Below are 25,164 nucleotides of genomic sequence, written 5' to 3'. Positions count from 1 at the left end.
AATCTCCCTAATGTGGCTCCAGCAAGGAGAACAAAAATATTTCATGATCTGGACTAGTGTGGACACTGAACCATTTATAAGGTGCAATGTTATAGCAATTAATTTATTCTGATCAAAATCCCTGATCAAAATGTAAATGGCAGCAATTCTACCTAAAGCATTACAGCTTTGTTGAAGGAGGTATCAGTCACTAACTGAAGTCAACATTTGTTAGTGAACAAAAGAAATGATCAGCAAGTTTGCAGATAACGCGAAGATTGGAGTAGCAGAAAGCATAAGGGACTGTCAAAGAATACAGGAGGATATAGATAGACTGGAGAGTTGGGCGGAAAAGTGGCAGATGGCTTTCAATCCAGACAAATGTGAGGTAATGCATTTAGGCAAGACTAATTCTAGAGCGAATTACACAATGAACAGAAGATCCTTGGGAAAGGTTGACGAGCAGAGAGATCTGGGAGTGCAGGTCCATTGTACCTGAAGGTTGCTGCGCAGGTGGATAAAGTGGTCAAGAAGGCATATAGTATACGTGCCTTCATTGGACGGGGTATTGAGTATAAGAGCTAGTAAGTTATGTTAACATTGTACAGGACGTTGGTTTGGCCCCATTTGGAATACTATGTACAGTTTTGGTCACTACATTACCAAAAGGATATGGATGCTTTGGAGAGGGTGCAGAGAAGGTTTACGAGGATGTTGCCTGGTATGGAAGGTGCTAGCTATGAAGAGAGGTTGAGTAAGTTAGGTTTATTTTCATTAGAAAAAAGGAGATTGAAGAGGGACCTGACTGAGGTTTACAAAATCATGAAGGGTATAGACAGGGTGGATAGAGACAAGCTTTTTCCCCAGAGTGAAGGATTCCATAGTGAGAGGTCACACTTTCAAGGTGAGAGGTGGAAAGTTTAAGGGGGATACACGCAGCCAAGTACTTCACACAGAGGGTGGTGGGCATCTGGAACGTGTTGCCAGCAGAGGTGGTAGAGGCAGGCATGGTAGATTCATTTAAGATGCTTCTGGACAGATGCATGAGTAGGTGGGGAGCAGAGGGATACAGATGCTTAGGAATTGACCAACAGGTTTAGACAGTATATTTGGATTGGCTCAGGCTTAGAGGGCCGAAAGACCTGTTCTTGGGCTGTAAATTTTCTTTGGTTTTGTTCTTTGTTCTTTATCTATTATTACAAAAGAACTGCAATCTATTAAGAAAGTAATTGAACATTTGGAAAATCATAATCTAGTCGAGCAGAGTCAGCATGGCTTCATGAAAGGGAAATCGATTTGACTAATTTATTAGCGTATTTTCAGAAGCATCAGCCAGAGTGGATATAGGAGAACCAGTAGATGAGTTCTGTTTGGAGTTCCAAAAGGCATTCAACAAAATAACTCACAAAAGGTTAAGTCATAACATAAGAGTCTACAGTGTTGGAGGTGATACATTGGCATAGATAGATAATTGGCTAATGGGCAGGAATCCTTTTCAGACTGGCGACCTGTGACCAGTGGGGTTCCACAGGAATCTGTGTTGCAACCACAACTATTTACAATATATATTAATGACTAAGAGGAAGGAAGTGAATGTACTGTAGCCAATTTGCAAACAATAAAAATTGGGGGAAAGGTCAGCAGCAAGAGGGATACAAATAGTTTACAGAAAGGTATTGATAGATGAAGTAAGTGGGCAAAATGTTGGCAAATGCAATATAATGTGGGTAAATATGATCATTTTGGAAGAGAGAACAAAAAAAAGAATATTATTTAAATAGAGAGAAACAGCAAAAAGCAGCAACACAAAGTGACTTGAAGCTTAACTCACAGGTGCAGCAGGTAATCAGGAAGGCTAATGGAAGGTTGGTCCTTATTTCAAGGGGGTTGGAGTGTTAGAGTATAAGAGTAGGCAAGTCTTACTGCAACTGTGTAAGGTGCTGGTGAGGCCACATCAGGAGTACTGAGCAGTTTTGGTCCCGTTATTTAAGGAAAGATATCATTTCATTAGAGTCAGTTCAAAAAAGGTTCTCCAGGATGAAAGTATGGAGAGTTTTCTTATGAGCACAGATTAAACAGATTGAGCTCTATCTAGGAGAATGAGAAGATTCTTAAGGGGCATGTCTGGGTAAAAACTGAGAGGATATCTCCCCTTATGGGAGAGTCAAGGTTCAGAGGGCATAGTCTCAGAATACAGGGACACCAATTTAAGACTGAGATGAGCAGGATTTTTTTTTTCTGAGGGTTGAGAGTCTTTGGAACTCCTTGCCAAAGAAGGCTGACTGCTTGTGTATATTTAAAGCTGAGATAGATAAGAGTCTCAAATAGATAAGAGTCAGAGAATTAAGAGTTGTGGGAAATATATGAAAGTGAGCGGGAGCAACGTCGGATTTGCAAGTGTGTGTGCGAGAGACAGAGTGTGAGTGTGTGAGAGAGAGAGAGAGACACACACACAGAGAGCAATGCCGGATCAGCCATAAGCCTGTTGAATCGAAGAGCAGGCTCACTGAGCTGAACAACCTATCCCTTTTCCTATTTCTTATGGTCTTGCTGTCAACTATTAAGAATGCTTAAAAATCCATTCAGAATGCATCCACTTGGTCAGTATTGGCTGGAGTAGGCATTGTGCAACCCTTGAAGAAGATTCAGTGGACTGGAAACATTAACTCTATTTTCTTTCTACAAATTGCATGCAATTCTGGTCTTCCTATTGGAAGGATGTTGTGAAACTTGAAAGGGTTCAGAAAAGATTTACAAGGATGTTGCCACCGTTAGAACATAGAAAAATACACCGCAGTACAGGTCCTTTGGCCCTCGATGTTGCGCCGATCCAAGCCCACCTAATTACAGCATTTTAAAGGCATCTGGATGAGTATATGAATAGGAAGGGTTTGGAGGGATATGGGCCGGGTGCTTGCAGGTGGGACTAGATTAGATTGGGATATTGGTCAGCATGGACAAGTTGGACCGAAGGGTCTGTTTCCATGCTGCACATCTCTATGACTCTAAATGCTGCCAAACCTGCTGAGTTTCTGTGGCAATATCTGCTTTTGTGTGTTTTGGATTTCCAGCACCTGCAAATTTTTAAAATAATCTTAATCTCTTCGCCTCACTCCAGCCTCTTTCAGTGAAGGGAATGCCAGAAGCAAAAGCAGGCATACCTAAAAATAGGGTAGCAGCATGACAAAGCTACAAGACAGGACTACTTATATAACTAACATGCAATAGGCAATAATAAGTGATTCTACAGCCAATAGATCAGATCTGCATTCTGTTATTCCTGTCACCTATAGTCATGAATGGTGGTGGACAAGTGAAAAACTCAGAACACCCAGCAAATATTCCCCCATCCTTAATAAAGGGGAAGCCCAGCATATCAGTGCCAAAGTAAAGGCTGAAGAATTTGCAGCTATATTTACATAGAAGTACCAAGTCTATGCCTTTGTTCATCCAATTTGGTCCAATGTGCACCATGTCAAGAAATAACTTCAAACACTGCATATAGCAAACACTGCGTATAGCCAAAACTAACAGCTTTGTCAATAATACTGAAAACTTGTGCTGCAGAGCTAGCTGCACTCCTAACAATGTCAAAAACTACCCAAGTATGTATTGTCTGGCCAGTTTCCACCCCATCAGTCTACTCGTGACCATTAGCAAAATGGTAGAGGGCATGTCAATGGTGCTTTCAAATAGCACTTAGGCAGCAATAGCATGCTTTCTAATGTTCAATTTAGATTGCACAAAGGTCATTCAGTACATGACCACATTACAGCCTTGGTCTAAACATTTACCAGTCTGTATCATCAGGAAGCCCTAGCAAAACTGAAGTCAACAGGAATAAGAGGGAAAAATCTCCACTGGTTCGAATCAGACCTGACACAAAGATGGTGATTGTGATTATTGGAGATTGGTCATTTCACTTCCATAACAATTCTGCTGTAGTTCCTCAGAGTGCAATCCTAGGTCCAACCATCTTCAGCTCCATCAATAAATTACCTCTATCATCAGGTCGGAAATGGAGTTGGTCCTTGATATTTGCACAATTTTCAGCAACACTCCCAACTCCTTAAATATGAAGCAGTCCGTGTTGATATACAGCATAACCTGGGTAACGTTCAGTCTTGGAATGATAAGTGGAAAGTAACACACGGGTCAGACAATGACCATCTCCAATGAGAAAATCTAAACATCTCCTTTTAGCATTCCATGGCATTACCATCAATGAATTTCCATCATGAAAAAAATACCATGGCTACAAGAGCAAGTCAAAGGCTAGGAGTTCTGCAATGAGTAACTTACCACCTGTCTCCCCAAAGTCTATCTACCATCTGCAAGGTACAAGTCCTGAATGTGATGGAATCCTCTCCACTTTTCTGGATGACAAGAACACTCATTGTCCACACCATCCAGGACAAAGCAATTGGCTTGTTTGGCACCACATCCACTCCCTGCAACATTGATTTTCTTCACCATTAACAAGAGTAACAGCAGTATTCTGATGTAAACTGAGATTTACATTGTTAATATAATTTATTGTAATTTTGGATTTTTGTTTTTTGAATTAGCAGCCTATGCATTTTCTGTGTCTGAAGTTAATTATTTCGTTGTAAGTATTTCTGCAGCTGTGGTGATTTATCTTAAAAGTTCTTAAAGCATGGTATTAGATTCAATAGGCTTTTGTACACACTGATTATTTTGTGATCCAAAAGCTAGATAATGAGGACCTCAACATTTGCCAGGTTTAATATAGCTCCAGAACACTCTCAGGGATAAACCCATAGCTTGCAGAGAGGGTTTTATATTTGCTACGAGTTTTAAAGCAGTCCCAGGTAGACTGTGGATTACTATGGCTGTATAGACCAATAGGATATACTGACCTATCTTAAGAGTGAAGAGTTAGTATTAGACCCAGACACAAATGTTGTGCTAAAACTCTGACAAGATTCCTTAAAGCTCAGTATATTTAAGTTCAGATGAACAATAGCCCCAGAAAGAAGCAACCTATAGTCTAGTCTATAGATTGAAGTGGCAAGTGTCTTAAACCCACCAAGGTGTTAGATACAAAGATTCTGGTGTGAATATTGTATAAGTGGTGATTTATGTCTTATACTGGTATGTGTTTTGAGCGCTATACAAAAGCTGTTTTGGTTTTAATTTACAAAACAGCGTTCTGGGATTAATGGGATTATACTTTTTTTCTGTATGTTTGAAAACTTGAAATTTGGATGATAAGTAGATAGAATGGTTTAATTTAATATTATGTCTTTTGTTAATAAAATACTGTTTTATTGTTGAAGCAAAATCTCTAGCAATCATGCTTATATTTCTGTGAGAGACATTTTTGTTAAAACCAAAACAAATCAAAAGTTAATGTATCAATCCAGATTTCAATCTGCGATCTGACCTGTCAAATAATATCAGCTGGGATTATAAAGATATGTACCATGTACAAATGCTTGAGAGTGCCACCACCTGCAAGTTTCCCTCCAAACCACACCATGCTGACTTTGAACTATATTATTGTTTCTTCGCTGTCGCTCGGTCAAAATGCTGGAACACACGCTTTAATTGCACTGTGAAAGTGGCTACACCATATGGACTGCAGCTATTTAGGACGCCAGCTCATCACCATCTTCTCCAGGGCAGTTAGGGACAGTCAATAAATGCTGCTCTAGCCGGAAGTATCCACATCCTGTGAACAAGCTTTTAAAAAAAAATGCACAATGTAGGAGTGTGATGAAGTAATTGCTCCTATCCTGGCTTAGTGCAGCTCCAACAAGCTCAACATAATCCAGGACAAACCTCAGTTGGCATTCTGTCCACCACAGAATATGGCAGTGGTATGCACCATCTACAAGAAGCACTGCAGTAATTCACAAAAGCTCCTTCAACAGCACATTCCAAACCATGGCCTGTATCATTGAGAAAGGGTAGGACAACTGATGCTGTCAAAATCAAAACATTAATCAAGATTCTGGAACTCCCTTTCTTACAGTTCTGTAGGTATATCTACCTTACATTGACTGCAGCAGTTCAAGAAGGCAGCTCACTATCACCTTCTCAAGGGTAATTAGGGGTGTGCATTTAATACTGGCCCAACCAGTCGCACCAACAACTACATGGAAGACTAATAAAAGAAATTCCTCTGCCCCTAAAATAATTTCAACTTGTAATTAGTTTCAGAAATAAATTGTTCTACACGTCAGAATACATGCACTTGCATCACAAGGACCTACTATTGCAAATGTTTGCTTGTCTTTCTCAGCAGTGGTAACTGTCTCGAAAAGAAACATTCTGATGAGAAAGAAATTGAAGGTCAAGCAAGCATCTCCAGGAAAACTTAAACCCGACAACATTTGCATGTATTAAGTTGTGTTCAAATGTCTACATACATCACAATTGTTTTTTGAGAGGAAACTTCAACAGAAAACGTGAAAGATATTGTAGTGACCACTCTATTCTAGACATTATGACATAGAGTTTCTTCCAGGAGCAAATTCAGCAGAATGCTCTGATTTTTGCCAAAGCAAAGTTATGCTGCAGTTTACGTACAAAGCTACCAACAATAAATCCAACTGTAAAATCTCTCTGGAATCTGCATAGTCAAGTATTGTAATCAATCATTATTGATTGCGACTGGAATGGCATTCTTTCAAAGAGGCATGGGTTTGCCAAGAAATTAGCCATTCTTCAACAGATTGATTTAATGTTCTTAATCTTTCTTTTAATAGGCTTCAGTTGACCATTGGTTACTGTTGTCTTCACTTAACTAATTACAGATCAAGACACACTGCTTGATTTCACTACCAGTAATGGGTCTTATGTACTCTGATCAGTTTGACTGATTGACTTTTGAAGCAATTGCAACAGAATAAGTTAACCTTGTCATCCTTGAGTTGATGCATGTTACTGAATCTGAGAAAATGTGATGAACCTCCTAAGTCCTGAATAAGTACTGGTGGCAGAAACTTATCATACAAACCTGGAGCCAGGACCAGTTTTATGGGCTGGAGCTGTTTCAAGTAAACAGTTGAACCAGCTTAAAACATTATCAAGTCAAATGTTATGAGGTGATAAGGCAGTAGCAATTCACTGTGCTTAAAATTCCATAATCTCATATCAACAGCTTTTTTATATACCATCTTTAACAGAACAAAATGTCCCATGGCATTGCAGGGTGGCATTATAAAGCAAAGAATGACACCAAACCTCTTACAATAGCTGTTGGGTGACATGACCAATCAAGCGTATGAATTACAAGGAGGAGTAGGCTCTTTGGCCGTTCTCACCTATACTCTTAACTAAACTCCAGAATTCCTCCACAACCCCTCACTCCCTTTCTTGCCAAACATTTATCTACATCTGCCATAGAAGTATTCAAAGACTCTGCTTTCACCACCTCTTCATGAAGAGCATTCCAACAACTCTTGACAGTGAGAGTCATAGAGATGTACAGCACGGAAACAGACCCTTTGGTTCAGCTTGCCCATGCTGACCAGCTATCCTAAATTTAACCCCGTCCCATTTGCCAGCACCTGACCCATATCACTCTAAACCCTTCCTTTTGATATACCCATCCAAATGTCTTTTAAATATTGTAATTGTACTAGCCTCCACCACTTCCTCTGGCAGCTCATTCTATATACTCATCACCCTCTGTAAGAGAAAGTAGTCCCTTAAGGCCCACTTTAGATCTTTCCCCTCTCATCCTAAACCTCTGCCCTCTAGTTCTGGACTCTCCATCCCCAGGGAAAATACCTTGTCTATTTATCCTATCCATGACCCTCATAATTTCATCAACCTGTAAGGTCACCTCTCAGCCTCCGACGCTGCAGGGAAAACAGCCCCGGCCTATTCTGCCTCTTCCTATCGCTCAAATCCCCCAAACCTGTCAACATCCTTGTAAATCTTTTCTGAACTCTTTCAAATTTCACAACATCCTTCCAATAAGAAGGAGACCAGAATTGCAAACAATATTCCAAATGTGGCCTAATTTTTTCTCATCTCTGTCTTAAATGGTGATTTTTTTACTTTTGAACCCCTATTTCTAGATTCTTCCTTGAAAGGAAAAATTTATTTTACATCCATTGCATCAAGCCCACTCAGGATCCTGGATGCTTCAATCCAGTCAGCTCTTCCTTTTTGTAAATTATTCACAAGGTTTGAAAAATGACCAAAAGAAGGACAGTGTGATGGTGTGGAGACGTGTCAGGGGGTTTTCCAGCGGCTGGGACCTCCACAACTGAAGGCAGAGAAACCAGTGGCTGAACAAATATGATTGGGAATGCAACAACAGGACAGAATTAGAGGATGGCATGTATACCTGAGGGTTATGGCATTGAAGGAGGTTGCAGAGATAGGACAGGAAAGGCAACAAAAATCAAAGATGGAAATTATGTGGAAATTCCAGGCCTCAAGTGAATAATACAGTTAACTATGAAATACTTGATGATATAGAATGTGTTCAACCAAATATGCTGTGAGATTTCATGCAGGTTTCTTAAAGCATTGACAATTTTATAATCCAAGTAGCTTTGACCTAATGAGATTGATACAAAATTTAAAGTACTGTCATTGGTACTCAGTTGACAAACTTTGGAATTAATTTTACAAGATAAGGTAATGTACAGTATTTTTTGCAAAGCTTGTAAATTTGACTCAAACTTTATTCCTTCCCAGAACAATCCAAGACCTATGAATTACCAGTTCCAACAGAATCTAGATTATTACAGGACACGTGGTGCAGAAATTGTGAATAAGACACGGTAGGATTTAAATATATTGTTACTCTTGTTATGTGTACCAAGTTTTTTTTAATGCACTTTGAATATCATGATTAAGTGTGTCAGTCCTTTCTTAAAAAAAATAGGATTAAGATTTATGCCCTTGTGGTCTGTTTTTTCCATGAAATGAGATTATAGCTGAACTTGTACATGAACTTCCCTTTCTCCCTCTAAGAATATGTTGATTTTTGCCATGAATATATTTAACTGAGCACCCACAACTCTTGGATGGAACACCAATCCTAAACTCTCCAGCCAGGGAAATACTCTGTCAGCATCCATATTGTCAAGCTTTATGTATTTCCATCAGACTTTCTCGAATTCTTGTAAACTCCAGAGAAGATAGACACGTTCTATTTCATCACCCCTTATCAGACAGCCGCCTTCTCCCAGGATTCCATCTAGTAAATATTCATTGCACCCACCCTAAAGCAATGCTTCTTTACATAAGCAAATCAAAATTGTATACAAAATTTCAGATGTGATCTCACCAAAGCCCTGCATAATTGCGGCAAACATTTTTAGTTATACTGTAAACTTCTTGAAGACAAGGCTACCATTTGCTTTCTCAGTAGCTAATAGAACCTGTAGTTAGTTTACTGTATTTGTTCACAGTGTTACAATCCTTGCAGGGAATATCAAATCAACCAAATTTACTAAATGAAGAAGTTGCCAACAAAATTTCACTTTTTACTTTTTGTAACATTTAACATGAATTAACAAGCAACAGAGAGTTCAAATGACATTGCATATAGCACTTTAAATAGCCAATATAATAAAGATCTATCTAACAAACCACAAGCACCCACCTCTCCCTTACTCCCATATGCAAACAAATTTAAGTCCAATATTTTTGGACTTGTTTTTCACTTTTTCACTTAACTGAATTGGCCCTCGGGTAACATTCTCTAGTACCATAAGCTTCTGTTCAAAGTCCTCAGATATAGTTGGCACTGATAAAGCCTATAAATGTTCACTCTTTTGGGTCAGGCCATACTCTGACACCGTAACTTTCCAGAGTTCCTTTCTAGCCAAGCAATCAACATTATCTGGTTTACAATCTGGGCCTCTGTTGAAAATGTCTAAAGTATTCATACTGCTTTTAATATTTTGTTCTTTTTAGTTTGCTCATACATCACTTCCCCAAGAATCTTTTTCTTCTTACTACTCAATAGAAAACTGACCATTTCAAAATGAACCTTACTGACTTCCCTTGACAGGAACTCTGTGTACCTTCTCCTGAGTCTGCTTTTACTCTGTGCTTTCAGCTGTATGCTGATTGCTTTCTTCTCCAGCTTTTCCTTGTCTCTGGTGCCATAGCTTCTGTAACTTAATTTCCTTTTTGCTGGCGCTACTTTCAAAGTACACTATTCTCCAGGACAGAAAATTCCAAAGATTGACAACTCACTGAGAAGAAGAAATTGCCTGCTTATCTCTGTCTTAAGTGGGCGATGTGTATTTTGAAACTCTGCTTCTCCGTTCTAGATTTCTTCATGAGGGAAACCACCCTATTAACATTTAGCCTGTCAATATCACTCAGAATCTTGCATGTTTCAGTACGATCACCTCCTTTCTTCTTCTTTAAAATCACCAGGAGTATAGGCTCAACTTGCTCAGTATTTCCTCATACGACAACACCTTAATTCCAGGATTCAGCCTAGTGTATCGTCTCTGAACGTTTTGTCAATGCAAGTATATTCCGTATATACTAAGGATTCTCAGACTATATGTAGTACCACATGTCTGGTTTTCTCAATACTATGTACAACTGAAACAAAATTTCCCCAATGCAATAAAAGTCTATATTCTCCTTCTTAATTATTTACTATGTCTGCATGCCATTATTCTGTGATTCATTTGCTCACTCTACAGTCTATCCCCATTTTAATAGAATTCTTCTTCGCTATTCTCCCTGTCAAAGTGGGCAGAATCGCATTTTTCCAATGTTTTTGCCTGCTTAATTCACCAGTCTACATTCCTTTATATACATTTTGTATCATCCTCTCAAATTTGTATTTCTATCATCATTGTAATATCAGGAAATTTGGCTATAATACACCAGCTCCCTTCATCTGAGTTATAATATAATGAAGTAATTCCCTGCATTAACCTGTGTGAAACTGCTAATTACAGTTTGTCAACCTGAAAATGACCCATTTATTTCAACCCCCTGTTTCCTGTTACTTACCCCATTCTCTATCCATGCTAATATATTCACTTTAATTTGTTAGGTAATCTGTTGGATAACTTTGTAAAATCCAAATACTCTACATCTGTTGTTTTCCCTTTATTTTTCTCACTTATGTCCTCAAAGAACTCAGATAACTTTGTGAAACATTGTTTCCCTTTCAGGAAATCATGTTGATTCTACTGAGTTTTTGTATTGATTTTCTAAATGTCCTGCTACTAACTTCTTAAAGGCTTCTAGCATTTTCCCAATAATAGATGCGAGGCTAACTGGCCTATAGTTTGTGCTTATTGTTTCCTACTTTGTTGAATAGAGGTGTTAAATTTGAATTTTGCCAATCTACCAATACCTTTCCAGAATACAGATCATTTTGGAAGATTGCAACTGATGCACCCTATATCACGACAGCCACTTGCTTTAATACCGAGGATATAAGCCATCGGGGCCAGGGAACCCATCAGCCTTTATTCCCATAAATTCTCCAAATACTGTTCCCTGTGGTAATTGCATTTAATTTAAGTTCATACATGCCTTTTCCTTCTTAATTTTCTACTATTCTTGAGATACTTTGTGTCTTTTACCATGAAGATTGATACAAAATACTTGTTCAAAACTGCTGCAATTTCTTTGCTTGCCATTATTAATCCCCCAGTCTCATCCTCTAAAGAACTAACCCTTTTTATGTAGTTGGAGAAGTTTATACTTCCTATTTCATGCACTTTAATGTTCATACTTTATTTTTTCTTCCTCGATTGTTTTTGACACCTTTTGCTGGTTTCTTAACAGAAAAATTCCAGTTTTTGGCTTGCCATTTAATCATTGAAACATTGTACACTTTTTTTCAATTTGCTACCATCCTTAAATACTTCTATAGGCACAAATTGTGCAACTTTGTCATAGTCTTTCTTTCTCGATGAGATATATCTTTGTTCTGATATTTCTGCTTAAATATCTGCCACTGCTTCTCCGTCATCTTGCATTTTAACCTATTGCCCTATCCCATGATGGCAACTCTGTAATTATTCGGAGATACCGGTGTTGGACTGGGGTGTACAAAGTTAAAAATCACACAACACCAGGTTATAGTCCAACAGGTTTAATTGGAAGCACACTAGCTTTCGGAGCGACGCTCCTTCATCAGGTGATTGTCATACATCACAATCACTTGATGAAGGAGCGTAGCTCCGAAAGCTAGTGTGCTTCCAATTAAACCTGTTGGACTATAACCTGGTATTGTGTGATTTTTAACTCTGTAATTGCTCTTCTTTAATTTTAAGATGTTAATTTCAGGTCCGAATTTCTCACCATGTGACTAAATGTTATATGTTACCATGATCACTCCTTCCAAGAGAATCCTTTCCTATTACCCATTAATTAATCATGAACTTTGTAAAATAGCAGACTTCCTGCTTGGGTTTCAGAATATTTTGTTTTTAAAACCTGACCTGACTATAATCTATAAACTTTGACTTTCAAATTTGATCAAATTTCTTTCTGCTATCTTGAGACCAGTTAACTCAAATACATATGAGAAAAAATAATTTTCAAAGAAAAGGGTTTGCCATTTGTATCTTTCCTTGTCATTCATTTCCCTTTATCGTTAGGCATTATTTTTATTTAACTTAATGATATTTTCCACCTAATATTATATTTCCAATATAATATAATTATTCTTAAGCTATCATCTCGTTCCCTTGTAAGGGAATGCATTGGCTCTGCTTCAGCAAAAAATTCAGATTAAAAAGTTTCCAGCCATCACACAAAGATACTGTTGTCACAATCCTGATTTGTTCTTTGTGTAATTATCTTAAATTGAACTATGTTTCAAGGATGTACTTTTATTCAGTGTTATTTTGTGTTTGCAAGCTGTGAATGTATTTGAATTTATACCTTTTATTTACAAACATGTAATTTTCAAATTGATTTTCAGTGCTATTAAGGTGTATAGATATATTTTATATCTATATTTTTACTAAATATGGCAATTTGTACATAACATTCTCAATTTTTCAAATCATTTAGCAGCACTGGAGCAAAGGTTGCTCCCCTCAACATCAATAAAGTTTCCAGTAGCCTAATGAACCTTGGACGGAAACTAATAAATCCAGCTATTTTAGTTGGTGGCACCAGTGGTTTCCCAGTTGGAACGAACTGCAGCAGCAATCCTCCAACCCATCCATCCTCCCACAAAGCTTTGGCAGAACACACCCAACAACATCAACAGCAACGAATGATGAAGTCTGAAAGCATGCCTGTGCAGCTTAGCAAAGGTAAAAGTTTACAAAATATAAATTGTGTGTTGTATTGTACTAACTTGGGTAGTGATACAAAATTATACATTTCTTTGAGGCTTTAGTTCATCAGCTAGTTTGATTTGTGAAAGATTGGTTAGAGAGATCCTAAAGTTGAATAATCACAAAATGCGGGTATGGAACACCATTATGTTATCTCATAGCCTGCAGTCTTATTACTTATTCCCCTGAAATTGTTGGTCCTATTGTCTCATTTTATCTTTACTATTTTTGCAATGTAGGGCAGATACTTCTCAACCCTGGTGAGGTATGAGGGCGGGGAATTTTTAAAAATGCTTTCATTGGGTCTTTTAGCTAACACCTTCTGCTTTCGAGCAATCGTGCTTGAAATTGTATGATAGCAACAGGCAGCTAATAATGAGAAATTAAATTCCCACTCAGGAGCAGATTGACAGTGATGTCATGAGATTACTCGTGGTAAGAATGCCAGCTTCTGATATTCTGTTCTTTTTCTGTTCAGCAAGAAATAAGGCACTGTTTTTGCATTAAGAATAATTTCTAAAACTGGTGCAATCTGTGACTCAGATCATTCAGATCCTGTGGAAATTTTTGAACAAGAAGTAACTTCTTTTTGGGTTAAGAATGACTGAATTCCTTCAAAATGTTCCATGCGTGTAACGGTGATCATGTCATCATTAATTTGAGTTGCATTTTATTGCATTGAATATTGTCAATGTTGTACTTGCTGCAGTGTTTGGGTATGAACGATTGGAGGAGTATGGTTTTTTTCATGCTTGATATAATTCCTCATAGTGTTCTTAGTTGAATTAGTTTGTTAAAAATTGGATCCAGTGGACTGAGTGAATTAAAACTAAAGGTGGTGGTCCTGACTGAATTTCTTGAAATTAAATATATTTCAAAATTCAGGATAGATTAACCATTATTTAAAGTATTCATTATATTGATAATCGTAAATGTAATAAGTATATCTGGTGGTTCTGACCCGTTCCTCCTTTTTAAAATACAAGTCATAGGTATTTTGTGTAAAATGTATTGTGCAATCATATATGCAACCTATCCTGGCTGTGTAATTACAACAATGATCTTAACTATACAGGCAAGTTGTTCCCTCTGAACTCTTCAGAATTAAAAATCACAATAGAAGGACAAATGTATATTTTATGTATTGCTTGTTCATTAAAACTTTGCAAATTCCTCATCCCTGATTTAAAAATAAAATCCCTTTAAAAAGTGGATATGAATGGCAATTATTGAATATTTCTGGTTGCATTCAAAATGTGCCACCTGCGCCAGAGCTTTCAGTGCAACGGAGTCACTTGTTAGACTATTTTAAGTCAGTTAACAATTACTTATATGTACACCTGTAGATTTCCTTCACTCAAAAGCATCAGTAAGTAGTTGGGTTTGTGCAATAATCCAATGGCTTCTTATAAATTTGCAGAATTAAAATTTCAAGATTCCATGCTGGAATTTGAATTCCCATTCACATGATTTTCATTCATAATCAGAGTAACATAACCGCCACACTATCTAGAATGAATAATACTAAATATTTATTTGTAGTAGAGCAATAAACAGAAACAAGATACAAGTAAAACTAAAAAATTCTGGAAATATCCAGCAGGGCAAGCAGTATTTGTTGAGAAGCAAAGACAGCATGTCAGCTCAATAACCTTTCTTCAGAGCAAAAGGCACGTCTGAAGGAGTTGCAAATTACTGGATAAAAAAAGCTTTGCTCGTGATATAAAATTATGGTCTGAAATAGTTGGGCTCTGTTATGTTGGGAAGATTGTGAAGCATCTAAATAAAAGCTGAAGTTCTATTTCCCAAGATTTCATTGAATTTCATTAGGACAGTGTAACATGCTGAGTAGAGAGGTCAAACTTGGACTAGGACAATTAAACTGACAGGCAAATGGAAGCTCTGGGTAACACCTGGGTTGAGTCTCCCAATGTAGAAGAGACACACATTGTGACTCGAAAATAAACAAATTGAAAGAAGCTCAAGAAAGTCGCTATTTCGTCACTAAAGTGTGTTGGGACCCTGAATGATGCCAATGGAAGATGTATAAGGGCAGTTGTTCCATCTCCTTTTGCAAGAAAATGGAAGAGGAAGTGGAGTAAATGCAGTGAAGTTTTATTCCTTTTGTTTAACCTAACGGCTGCTGGTAAATTTGAGAAAATATTTTAAATGTTTGTGTCAATTTCATTGGGATTCTGGGATTTGCAAGTAATTGTCTAGACAAACCCATTGGCATAAGTTTGTCATATTTTGTTCATTGAGCTTTGGCCATCGCTTTCATTGCTTCTCTCAGGAGCAGAGATATCAGTATTTTTTTAAAAAATGTATCCTAATTCCTTAAAAGTTAAGTCAAATTTAGGAACTCTGTATCTAAGCAAATCAAATCTACCTTTTTTTCCAAGAAAGCCTTATTAAGCTTAGATGAACAATGGACTGTTCAAAGAGTTTTACATATAATCTCAAATGACATTTTTTTGTAGATTTGGAGAGGTATAGCAACAACATCTGCTGGGGTTCAGCCTGGTTTGATTTTATATTCCTCAAAAAAAGTCTCTGATATAGGTTCCCTTGGTAATTTGGGACACAGGCAGGTTGGTGGTATATCCAGGATAATTGGATTTTACTAGTGATGTTCCTTCTACTGTATCATGCATGTCATATAGCCTCATAGTAACTTCTATGAAATCATATTAAGTCACTGCCCATTTGTCTGAATTTCATGGGTGATTGTGCTACTCTGAAAGAAAAGTGTGGACAAATGCAGTATATAAATAGAATTTTTACATCTCACTTTGAATGGCAATTTACATGGCTGCCAGTGGATAGCTAGCATTAATGACAATGTTAATACTCCTTCCTCAAGGGCACTGTGGGTCTACCGATAGCACATGAACTGCAGCAGTTCAAGAAGGCAGCTCACCACTACTTTCTTGAGGGCAATAAATGCTAGCCAACCAGTGATGCCCATGAATTTTTTTAAAAATAGCTCATTTTTCTAGGCTGGATCTTAGTAATTAGTGTATTAAAAGTTAATGTTGGAACTCCAAAAGTTCAGCAAGTTAAAAGCTCAATCCTTTAACTGTTACAATCAACAATTATCTGAGTTGCAAAAGTAATATACTGTGAATGCTAGAGATCTGAAATAAAAAATAGAGAATGCTGTAAATATTGAGCAAGCCTAACAGCATTCATGGAGAATGAAACAAGAGTTAATATTTCAGGTCTGTGATATTTCATCAGATGAAATGTTAATTTGGTTTCTTTCTCCACTTGCTGATAGTCTGAATTAATTTGACAGAATTGGATAAAGGCATGTGCTGCTTGCTATTGGGATAAGACAATCAGTGAGTATTCCCACATCAGATTGCTATGCAACAATCACTATTGGAGGAATGTATCGGCCAAAATTATTTCAGGACAGTTTTGCATCAATTTGTAATGTTTACTTAGGTCAAATAGCATGTTACACCTGATGTCTAAAGTCTCAAACGATTAATGCTGGCTTGGAGTTAATCGAAGTTCAGAACATGTTACTGTTAAGTCGATCTTGATTTATAAATTTCAGCTCATCAGCAATTCTGTAGGCATTTTAAGCAAACTATCTTCTGCACAAAGTCAAAGTATACCAGAAAGTCATACAGGCTTAGTTAACCTTGATTCACCTTGACATGATAAACTTTCCATGTGTTGTCCAGTTGGTTACTTGCTCATTCAATATAGAAAGGTAGAAAATAGGAGCAGGAGTAGGCCCTTCAAGCCAGCACCCCCATTCATCATAGTTAATCCTCCATCTCAATGCTATACTCCTGCTCTCTCTCCATACCCCTTGACATCTTAAGCTTCTAGAAATGTATCTTTCTTTCTTAAATATATTCAGTGACTTCAGTTTTACAGTCTGTGTGGTAGAGAATTCCACAGGTTCCTCATCCTCGAAGTGGAGAATTTTTTTCTCATCTTAGTACAAAATGGCCTAACACATATCCTGAAACTGTGACTCCCTGATCTGTACAGCCCGAGTCAGAGGAAATGTCATCCCTGTATCCAGTCCAGTCCATCAGAATTTTTAAAGTTTCAATGAGATCCCCTCTCATACTTTTAAATTCCATGAAATACAGGCTTAGTCTACTCAGTCTCTCCTCATTTGACATACCTACTATCCTAAGAATCAGTCTGTGAACAGTCACTGCTTCCATGGCAAGTATATCTTTTCTAAGGCAAAGAGATGAAAACTGCCCACAGTACTCCAGTTGTAGTCTTACTTAGACCCTATCCAGCTGCAGTAAGACTTTCTTCTCCTATACTCAAACCCTTTCTAAATGGAGGCCATAATACCATTTGCCTTCCATACTGCTGGCTGCACCTGCATGCTTGCTTCCAATGATTGGTGTCCAGGGACACTCAGGTTCCTTTGCACAACAACCTCTCCTAATCTAACATCAAGTATGTAATACTCTGCCATTTGGGTTTTCCTATTGAAGTGGACATCTTCATATTTATCCATGTTAGATTGCATCTGCCATGTTTTGTTTCCCCCACTTATTTAACCTGTCTAAATCTCCCTGAAGCCTCTTCACATCCTCTTCAACACATTTACTTCCAACTAATTTTGCATCATCATCAAATTTGGAAATATTACACTTGATTCAATCATGCAAATAGTTGACATATATTGTGACTATATGATATAAACCCTGTAGTACCCCACTTGTCACTGCCTTCCACTCCAAAAACAGCCCAATTATTCCTACTGTTTCTTGGTCTGTTAACTCATCCCCAAGCTATTCTGGTATTTTACCACCGATCTCAGCTGCTTTGATTTTACTCAACAGTCTCTTAAAATGAAACTTGATCAAAAGCTTTTCGCAAATACATTTACACTGCATCCACTCATTCTCCCTCATCTGTTGTACTAGTTACTTCTTTATAAAACTCTATAGGTTTGTCCTACATAATTGCCCTCTCCTACCTCCATGTTGACACTCTAAAACACTTCTTTTTGTCTTCTGTTTTCACACCATTTGTAATAGACTCGAGTACTCTCCTGACTACTGATGTTAGACTAAGCAGGCTCTAATGCCCAGTTTTCTCCCTTTCTTCTTTTGTTAATAGTGGGATTACATATGCCATCATTCAGTCTACCTCTCAAGGTCAGGTTCAAGTCACCATAGTCTTACTAGACCATAAGACTCCTCTCTCATGAGAGAGAGAGACAACTCAAGGTGATTTAACCTGGAAGCCACTATACCTCAGGCAAGGGGAGAGGTTGAGGAGAGTCCTCACACTTTTGAGCCCACACTTGAGCATCACACTGTTTGGAAAACTAATCCTTCAGCTAACTGAGCTAAACTGACGCTGTCCAATCTGCTAGTAATGTTTCAGAATCTATATAATTTTGGAAGATGACAATCAGTGCATCCACTGTATCTTTGGCCATTTCATTTCATACTCTCGAATGTAGGTTAAGAGACCTACTAACTTCTCCAGCCTTACTTTTTCTAACTAATACAAATTTCCATCAATTCTTCCTTCCCAAATGATCCTTTCTTCCTTCGCATTTCTGAGAAGATTTTATGTTGTCTGAGAAGACAGAATGAAGGTAGTAGTTTAATTTCTTTACTATTTCCTTGTTCATCATTATCAATTCTCCCTTCTCTGTCAGGGGCTTACATTTGTTTTCACTAGCCTTTTTTCTCTTGCATTTCACTTTTATGTTCCTTGGAAGTTTACTCTCACACTCTTTCTTTCCCCCTCTTGGTCTTCTATGCTGAAATTTAAACTGCTCCCAGTCCAGGGGCTTAAAGTTTGTTTTGCAGCAACTTTCTATGACTTCTCATTGGATCTAATTCCATACTTAATTTCTTTTATTGTCCATGGTTAGGTCACTTTTCCTGTTGTGTTCTTTCGCTAAAGGGAGTACATAACTGCAGTGCATGCAAAACTTCATTCAAGTTACCCAGTTGATTGCAGCCAACTCGCTCTTCATACTTGGATAGTTTCCTTTCTTCAGATTCAGGACACTAGTTCTGAACTACTTCACTTTATATTCCCATGAAGAATTTTATCATGTTGAGACTGCTTTTTTCCAGAGGTTCTCTCTCAACAAGATTAATAATTAACTCCTTCTCATTGCACAAAACCAAGTGTAGGATAGCTGCCCCCAAGTAGTTTTTCAATGTACTGGTCTAAAAATCCACATTGTACACACTCTAGAAATTCATCCAGTTTTATTGTTAACATGGTTTGTCCAGTTTATATATATAGAGATGGAAATGTGTTGCTGGAAAAGCGCAGCAACACATTTCCATCTCTGATCTCCAGCATCTGCAGACCTCACTTTCTCCCCAGTTTATATATATATATAAGTTAACATCACTCATGATTACTGTAGCATCCTTGCTGCACCTTACATTTCCTATTTAATGCTATCACCTACTTCAGCACTATTGTTTGTATCCTTTCGGTAGCTCCCACAAGTGTTTGCTCCCTGTTGCAAGTAGCTCCCTGTTGCATCTTAGCTCCACCCAAGAACTAATCTAATCATCTATTGACAATACCATCCCAAATACCATTGGATGTTCACTTCCCAGCCTTGAGCACCGTGCGGCCATGCCACTTTAATTGCAATCATATTATACCCTATCGTTATGCTATTCATTCACCTATTTTATCACCAGTGCTCCTTGCATTCAGACATAGTACCTTTTAGACCGTCCTTTTTAGTATTTTTACACATTTGTTTGGTACTCCAGCTCAATTTCCTGTTAGCCCTTGATTCCTCTTCTGCTTTCTAATTATCTTTCATTTTCATCTTTATTTCCCTCATTTGTGTTTGTCTGTTGAGATTCCCATTCCTCGGTCATTCTACTTTAACCTCCTCCACTGTCCCAGTGAATGCCTCTCTGAAGAAATTGGTTCTGATGCTGTTGGGGTGCGACCTGTCCAGCTTGTGCATCTTCCCCATTGGTCCTGATGCCTCAAAAGTCTCAATCCCTGCCTCCTGCACCATCCCACCAGCCACACATTCATTTGGTCTGTTCTCCTATTCCTCATCTCACTTGCTCATGATGATGAAAATAATCCTGAAATGACCAACTTCCAAGGCCTACTTTTTTTATATTTCCAATTTATTTCCTTGTTCACAATATTCTGCTGTGGGACCGCATTCGTCTTTTTACCTACGTATTGATACTATGTCATGGTTCACAACCTCTTGCTGTTCTCCTTACAGCCTTCAGAATGACCTGCAGTGACTTAATAGCAACAGGTCAGCTATAATATGATATACTATGCAGACCAAAATAGTGAGGTTTGATCCCTGAACTCTCAAGTTAGATTATCTCAATTTATATAGAATTGGAGGGGAACCATTCTTGGGCTGACTAAGTTTTGATTAGAGTAGCTAATACAGTTCTCATCCCTGATCACACTAGCTTTCCCTTCTAGAAAAGTATACTTGTGTGTGACTCATTTCAAGACTGGACTGGGTTCAAATTTGTTGTCCCTACAGAGAGACACTGTTGAAGCTCACCAAGAATACAAGAAGAAAATCAAAAGCTTGCTAAACTAATATGTTTCATGTTTTTCTCATAGGTAGTTGATATGTTGCTTAGATTTATTTACTTATTGTAGATTATTAGTGTTCTGCACTTTAACAAAAGCAGCTTCAGATTTTATTCCCTTTGAATTTATTATACAAGAATCAAAGTACATTTTTTTAAAAAGGGCAAAACGTAGTGGCATAAAACAATTAGTCCTGCCTATGCAAATAACTTTTTTTATTTACTAGGACAGGTAGTTACAGGAGATGATGCTAAGGCTTGTATCCATGTCGAGACAATTACTGAGCTCCCAGGTAACATTCACTGTAGTAACTTGCTTTTTTAGTCAGCTGTTGTAGTGGCATTTGCTTGTGCTCGTTGAAGCATTGTTTTGATTTGTTTCCTTGTTGCCTTGATATCATATTCATTTCTAGCTACTGTGATCCATTGTCAGGTTCTCGCCACTGTGGGGCAATATCGTTCAAATAGTTAATCAATTTCATGAAACTGTCTGCCTTGCTGTGATTGTTTGCATGCTTAACTGACAAATTGAATCTGGAGCATGCATGTTTTCCCTTTTATTGTTATAAGTCTGTATGCAAGAATATCTTCCTTAAAAGAGTGCAGTTACAGCGCTATGTGTGTAGATGAAGAAATGTGCACAAAAGTAAGTAAAATTTTGCCGTAAAGGTGCGGAACGAACGGTTATTTGAAAGTTTTACCATCAGTTTTCTCCATGTGTATGGACATGTGTATCCTTATTACAGCATTTACACAGATATGCTCAAAAGTTACCATTAATTCAAGTTTCACGTGTGCCCATTGTTGATGAAGAGATATTTGTACTGAATGCATTATGACACATTTCATAATTCCAAAAGGGCACATTAAAATGGCTCCAAGTGTACCATTTACATGGAGAAAATAATGTGCTGATTAACATTAGCACAAATCAAGGACCTGACTCTCTCAGGGTGGTGATCGACAGCTGGAAAGTCAGATGAAATCCAGCCTGAATTGGCCCTGGTTTTACAGTCATACATGGTTAATTGGCTCTGATTTTACAGTCACACATAGTTAATTGCCTGTGGCTTGTGATTTCTGATCCACTAAGGCAGGATGCCCTGCCTTTAGAATCTACCAGCCACTGAGCTCTGTCACCGCTGCTAGGGGGCTGCTACAGCCATAGAACCATAAGACCGAGAAGCAAAGTAGGCCACTCAGCCCATCAAACTTGCTCCACTATTCAATGAGATCGTGGCTAATCCGATAATCCTCAACTCTTCTTTCCTGCCTTTTTCCTTTAACCTTTGATTCCCTTACAGATTAAAAATCTGTCTCTCCTAACCTTGAATGAACTTAATGACACAGCCTCAACAGTCCTCTGAGGTAAAGAATTCCACAGATTAACTATCCTCGGAGAAGAAATTCCTCCTCATCTCTGTTCTGACCGGACAGTCCCTTGCTCTGACATTGTGTTCCCTGGTGCTGGATTCTCTCACAAGGGAACGTCACCTTTCCACATCCACCCTGTCAAGTCCCCTAAAAATATTGTTGATTTCAATAATGTCACCTTTAATTCTTCTAAATTCAAGTGAGTACAGCCCAACTTGCTCATCCACTTGCCAAAAAGCAACCCCTCCGTAATTGCTATCAGCCAAGTGAAATTTCTCTGGACTTACAATTCCACTATATCTTGCCTAGATAAGGAGCCCAAAACTGTTCACAGTATTCTAGTTGTAGAGTCATAGAAACCTGGAACATGAGACAGTTCTTTTGGCTCAAACTAGTCCATGTCAACCAATATGTTCACCCACGCTAACCCCATTTCCCTGCACTTGGCCCATATCCTTCTAAACCTTTCCGATCTATGTATTTGTCCAAATGCCTTTTAAATGTTGTTGATCGACCTGCCTCAACCACTTCCGCTGGCAGCTCATTCCTTATGCATACCACCCTCTGTGTAAAAAAAAAAGTTGCCCCTCAGGTTCCCTTTTATTCTTTTCCCTCTCACCTTAAACTGGTGCCCTCTAGTCCTTGAAAAAGACTGAGTGCATTCACCCTATGTATGCCTCTCATGATCTTATACACCTCTATTAGGAGCCCCTCAGTCTCCTACATTCTAAAGAAAATCGTCTGAGCTTGTCCAACCTCTCCGTATAACTCAAGCCATGGAGTCCAGGCAACATCCTTGTAAATTTCTTCTGCACTCTTTCCAGTTTACTAACACCCTTCCTATAACAAGCTGACCAAAACTGAACAAAATACTCCAAGTGCGGCCTCACTAACGTCCTGTCTAACTGCAACGTATCTTGTCAACTTCTATACTCAATGCCCTGACTGATGAAGGCCGTATGCCAAAAGCTGCCTTCACTGCCCTATCTACTTGTGATTCCACTTTCAGAGAACTGTGAACCTGAACTCCAAGATCCCTCTTTTCCACTACACTCCTTAAGGCCCTACCATTCACCATGAAACTCCTACTTTGATTTGACTTTCCAAAATCCAAGACTTCACACTTATCTATATGTAGTAGTCTAACTAGTGCCTTGTATAGTTTTAGCAAAGCCTACCTACTTTTATATTATATTCCCTTTGAAATATAAGCCAATGTTAAATTTGCCTTCCCAATACCCTCTGAACTTAAATGCTAGTTCTTTGCAATTCATGAGTGAGGACTGCCCAGTCTATCTGTTTTATAACTTTCTGCGATCTTTCTCCATTTAATTAATACGGTGGGCGGCACGGTGGTACAGTGGTTAGCACTGCTGCCTCACAGCGCCAGAGACCTGGGTTCAATTCCCGACTCAGGCGACTGACTGTGTGGAGTTTGCACATTCTCCCCGTGTCGGCGTGGGTTTCCTCCGGGTGCTCTGGTTTCCTCCCACAGTCCAAAGATGTGCAGGTCAGGTGAATTTAGCTAAATTGCCCGTAGTGTTAGGTAAAGGGGTGATTGTAGGGGAATGGGTGGATTACGCTTCGGCAGGTTGGTGTGGACTTGTTGGGCCGAAGGGCCTGTTTCCACACTGTAAGTAATCTAATCTAATCACTTAACACCTCTATTGTGACTGCAAAATGCAATCATGTCTCTGTATGGCGATAAGATCATACCTGTTAACTTGTATTTGTGCTATTAATTTATTTATTTTGTTCCAAACACTACACATATTATAGTAAAGAGCCATTAATTTTGCAAACAGGTAGGAGCAAATTATTGCAGAGGTTGGAATCACTGTGGGTCAGACAGCAAGCTAATATTAGGAGTCTAGATGACTCTTTATCAGAGCTGACGTGAAGCCATTAATTTTGTCTGTTTATATCTTTTTGCCTTTTTGTTAAGTTCTTTTTCTTGAGATTCTTACACACTTGATGTAACTGCAACACGCCAACTTCTGTGAACAACCAAAATTTTATGAAACAAGTACAAGCTTTCTGAAGGAACCCTTAAGACACTTCGCAGGGCTGGTGGAGCCATGTCAAAGATTTCCTTGAACAAATGAAACAATCCTTCCTTTGTATGGTACAAGAGTTTCACATTACAGTCAGTAACGCCCATAAGATGACCCCCAGCCATTCCAGCACAGTCACATACCACTCAACACAATGTAGAGATCACATCATTTCCAGAAACAATGTAATGTAAATCATCCCTTAATGGCCAGATCTGTTGTGAATCATTTTTTTAACTGCAGGGAGTAGTCAGAACTTTAATTGCAATGTTCTTATTGATTCTGAATAGGGGACGATAATGTAATTCCTTTACTCGGAATAACTAGGAAATGACCATGCAAATGGTTCTTAATGGCAAGAGATGGGAATGTAAGTTCCTTACGTTCTACCTGTAATGCATACCACCCTACCCTTGGGATATCCAATTTCTTGCAAGCAGCAGAACAAATTAACCCTTTAGAATCTCATTTTGACCCTGTTCACTATTGCTTTTTTTCTTTGTTTGTATATTCTGTTCCACTCTCCAAAAAGTTTCCGTGTAATGCCATATCATCTTCCTTTGTAAGCCAGTATTTACACACACACAGATATACAGTTAGTTTATGGATATCGCCGCAGTCCTGGTTATTTGATTTACTAGGTCACTGCTCCCAGCATAGTTCAAGTGAAGCCCCTCCCATTAGAACAGCTCCCTTCTACCCTAGTACTAGTGCCAGTTCCCCACGAACGGAACCCCATTCTGCCCACACCAATCTTTAAGTCACATATTTAACTCCTTGATATTATTTATCTGATGCCAGTTTCCCTATGACTCAAGGAGCAATCCTGCGAATATTGCCTTGGAGCTTCTGCATTTTAACCTAGCACCGTGGGCGGCACAGTGGCACAGTGGTTAGCACTGCTGCCTCACAGCGCCAGAGACCCGGGTT

At 38.4% G+C, this 25,164-nt stretch overlaps 1 protein-coding gene across 18 annotated transcripts in view; it reads left to right on the top strand.

Moving 5' to 3' along the window:
- Positions 1-25,164, top strand: part of tbc1d5 (TBC1 domain family, member 5) — a 519,702-nt gene that overhangs the window by 408,750 nt on the left and 85,788 nt on the right. For 15 of the 18 annotated variants that reach the window (XM_043690204.1, XM_043690195.1, XM_043690203.1 and 12 more), the window contains 3 exons: positions 8,662-8,747; positions 12,976-13,223; positions 21,034-21,099. In XM_043690204.1, the coding sequence (XP_043546139.1) occupies positions 8,662-8,747; positions 12,976-13,223; positions 21,034-21,099 (400 nt within the window). The remainder of the gene's footprint in view (positions 1-8,661; positions 8,748-12,975; positions 13,224-21,033; positions 21,100-25,164) is intronic. The other 3 variants (XM_043690190.1, XM_043690206.1, XM_043690205.1) reach the window with 3 other exon arrangements.

Source organism: Chiloscyllium plagiosum, chromosome 5 (assembly GCF_004010195.1).
Source record: "Chiloscyllium plagiosum isolate BGI_BamShark_2017 chromosome 5, ASM401019v2, whole genome shotgun sequence".
In the NCBI taxonomy this organism is placed as follows: domain Eukaryota; kingdom Metazoa; phylum Chordata; class Chondrichthyes; order Orectolobiformes; family Hemiscylliidae; genus Chiloscyllium; species Chiloscyllium plagiosum.
The sequence above is the reverse complement of the archived record's forward strand: the minus strand, read 5'-3'. Positions and strand labels throughout refer to the sequence as shown.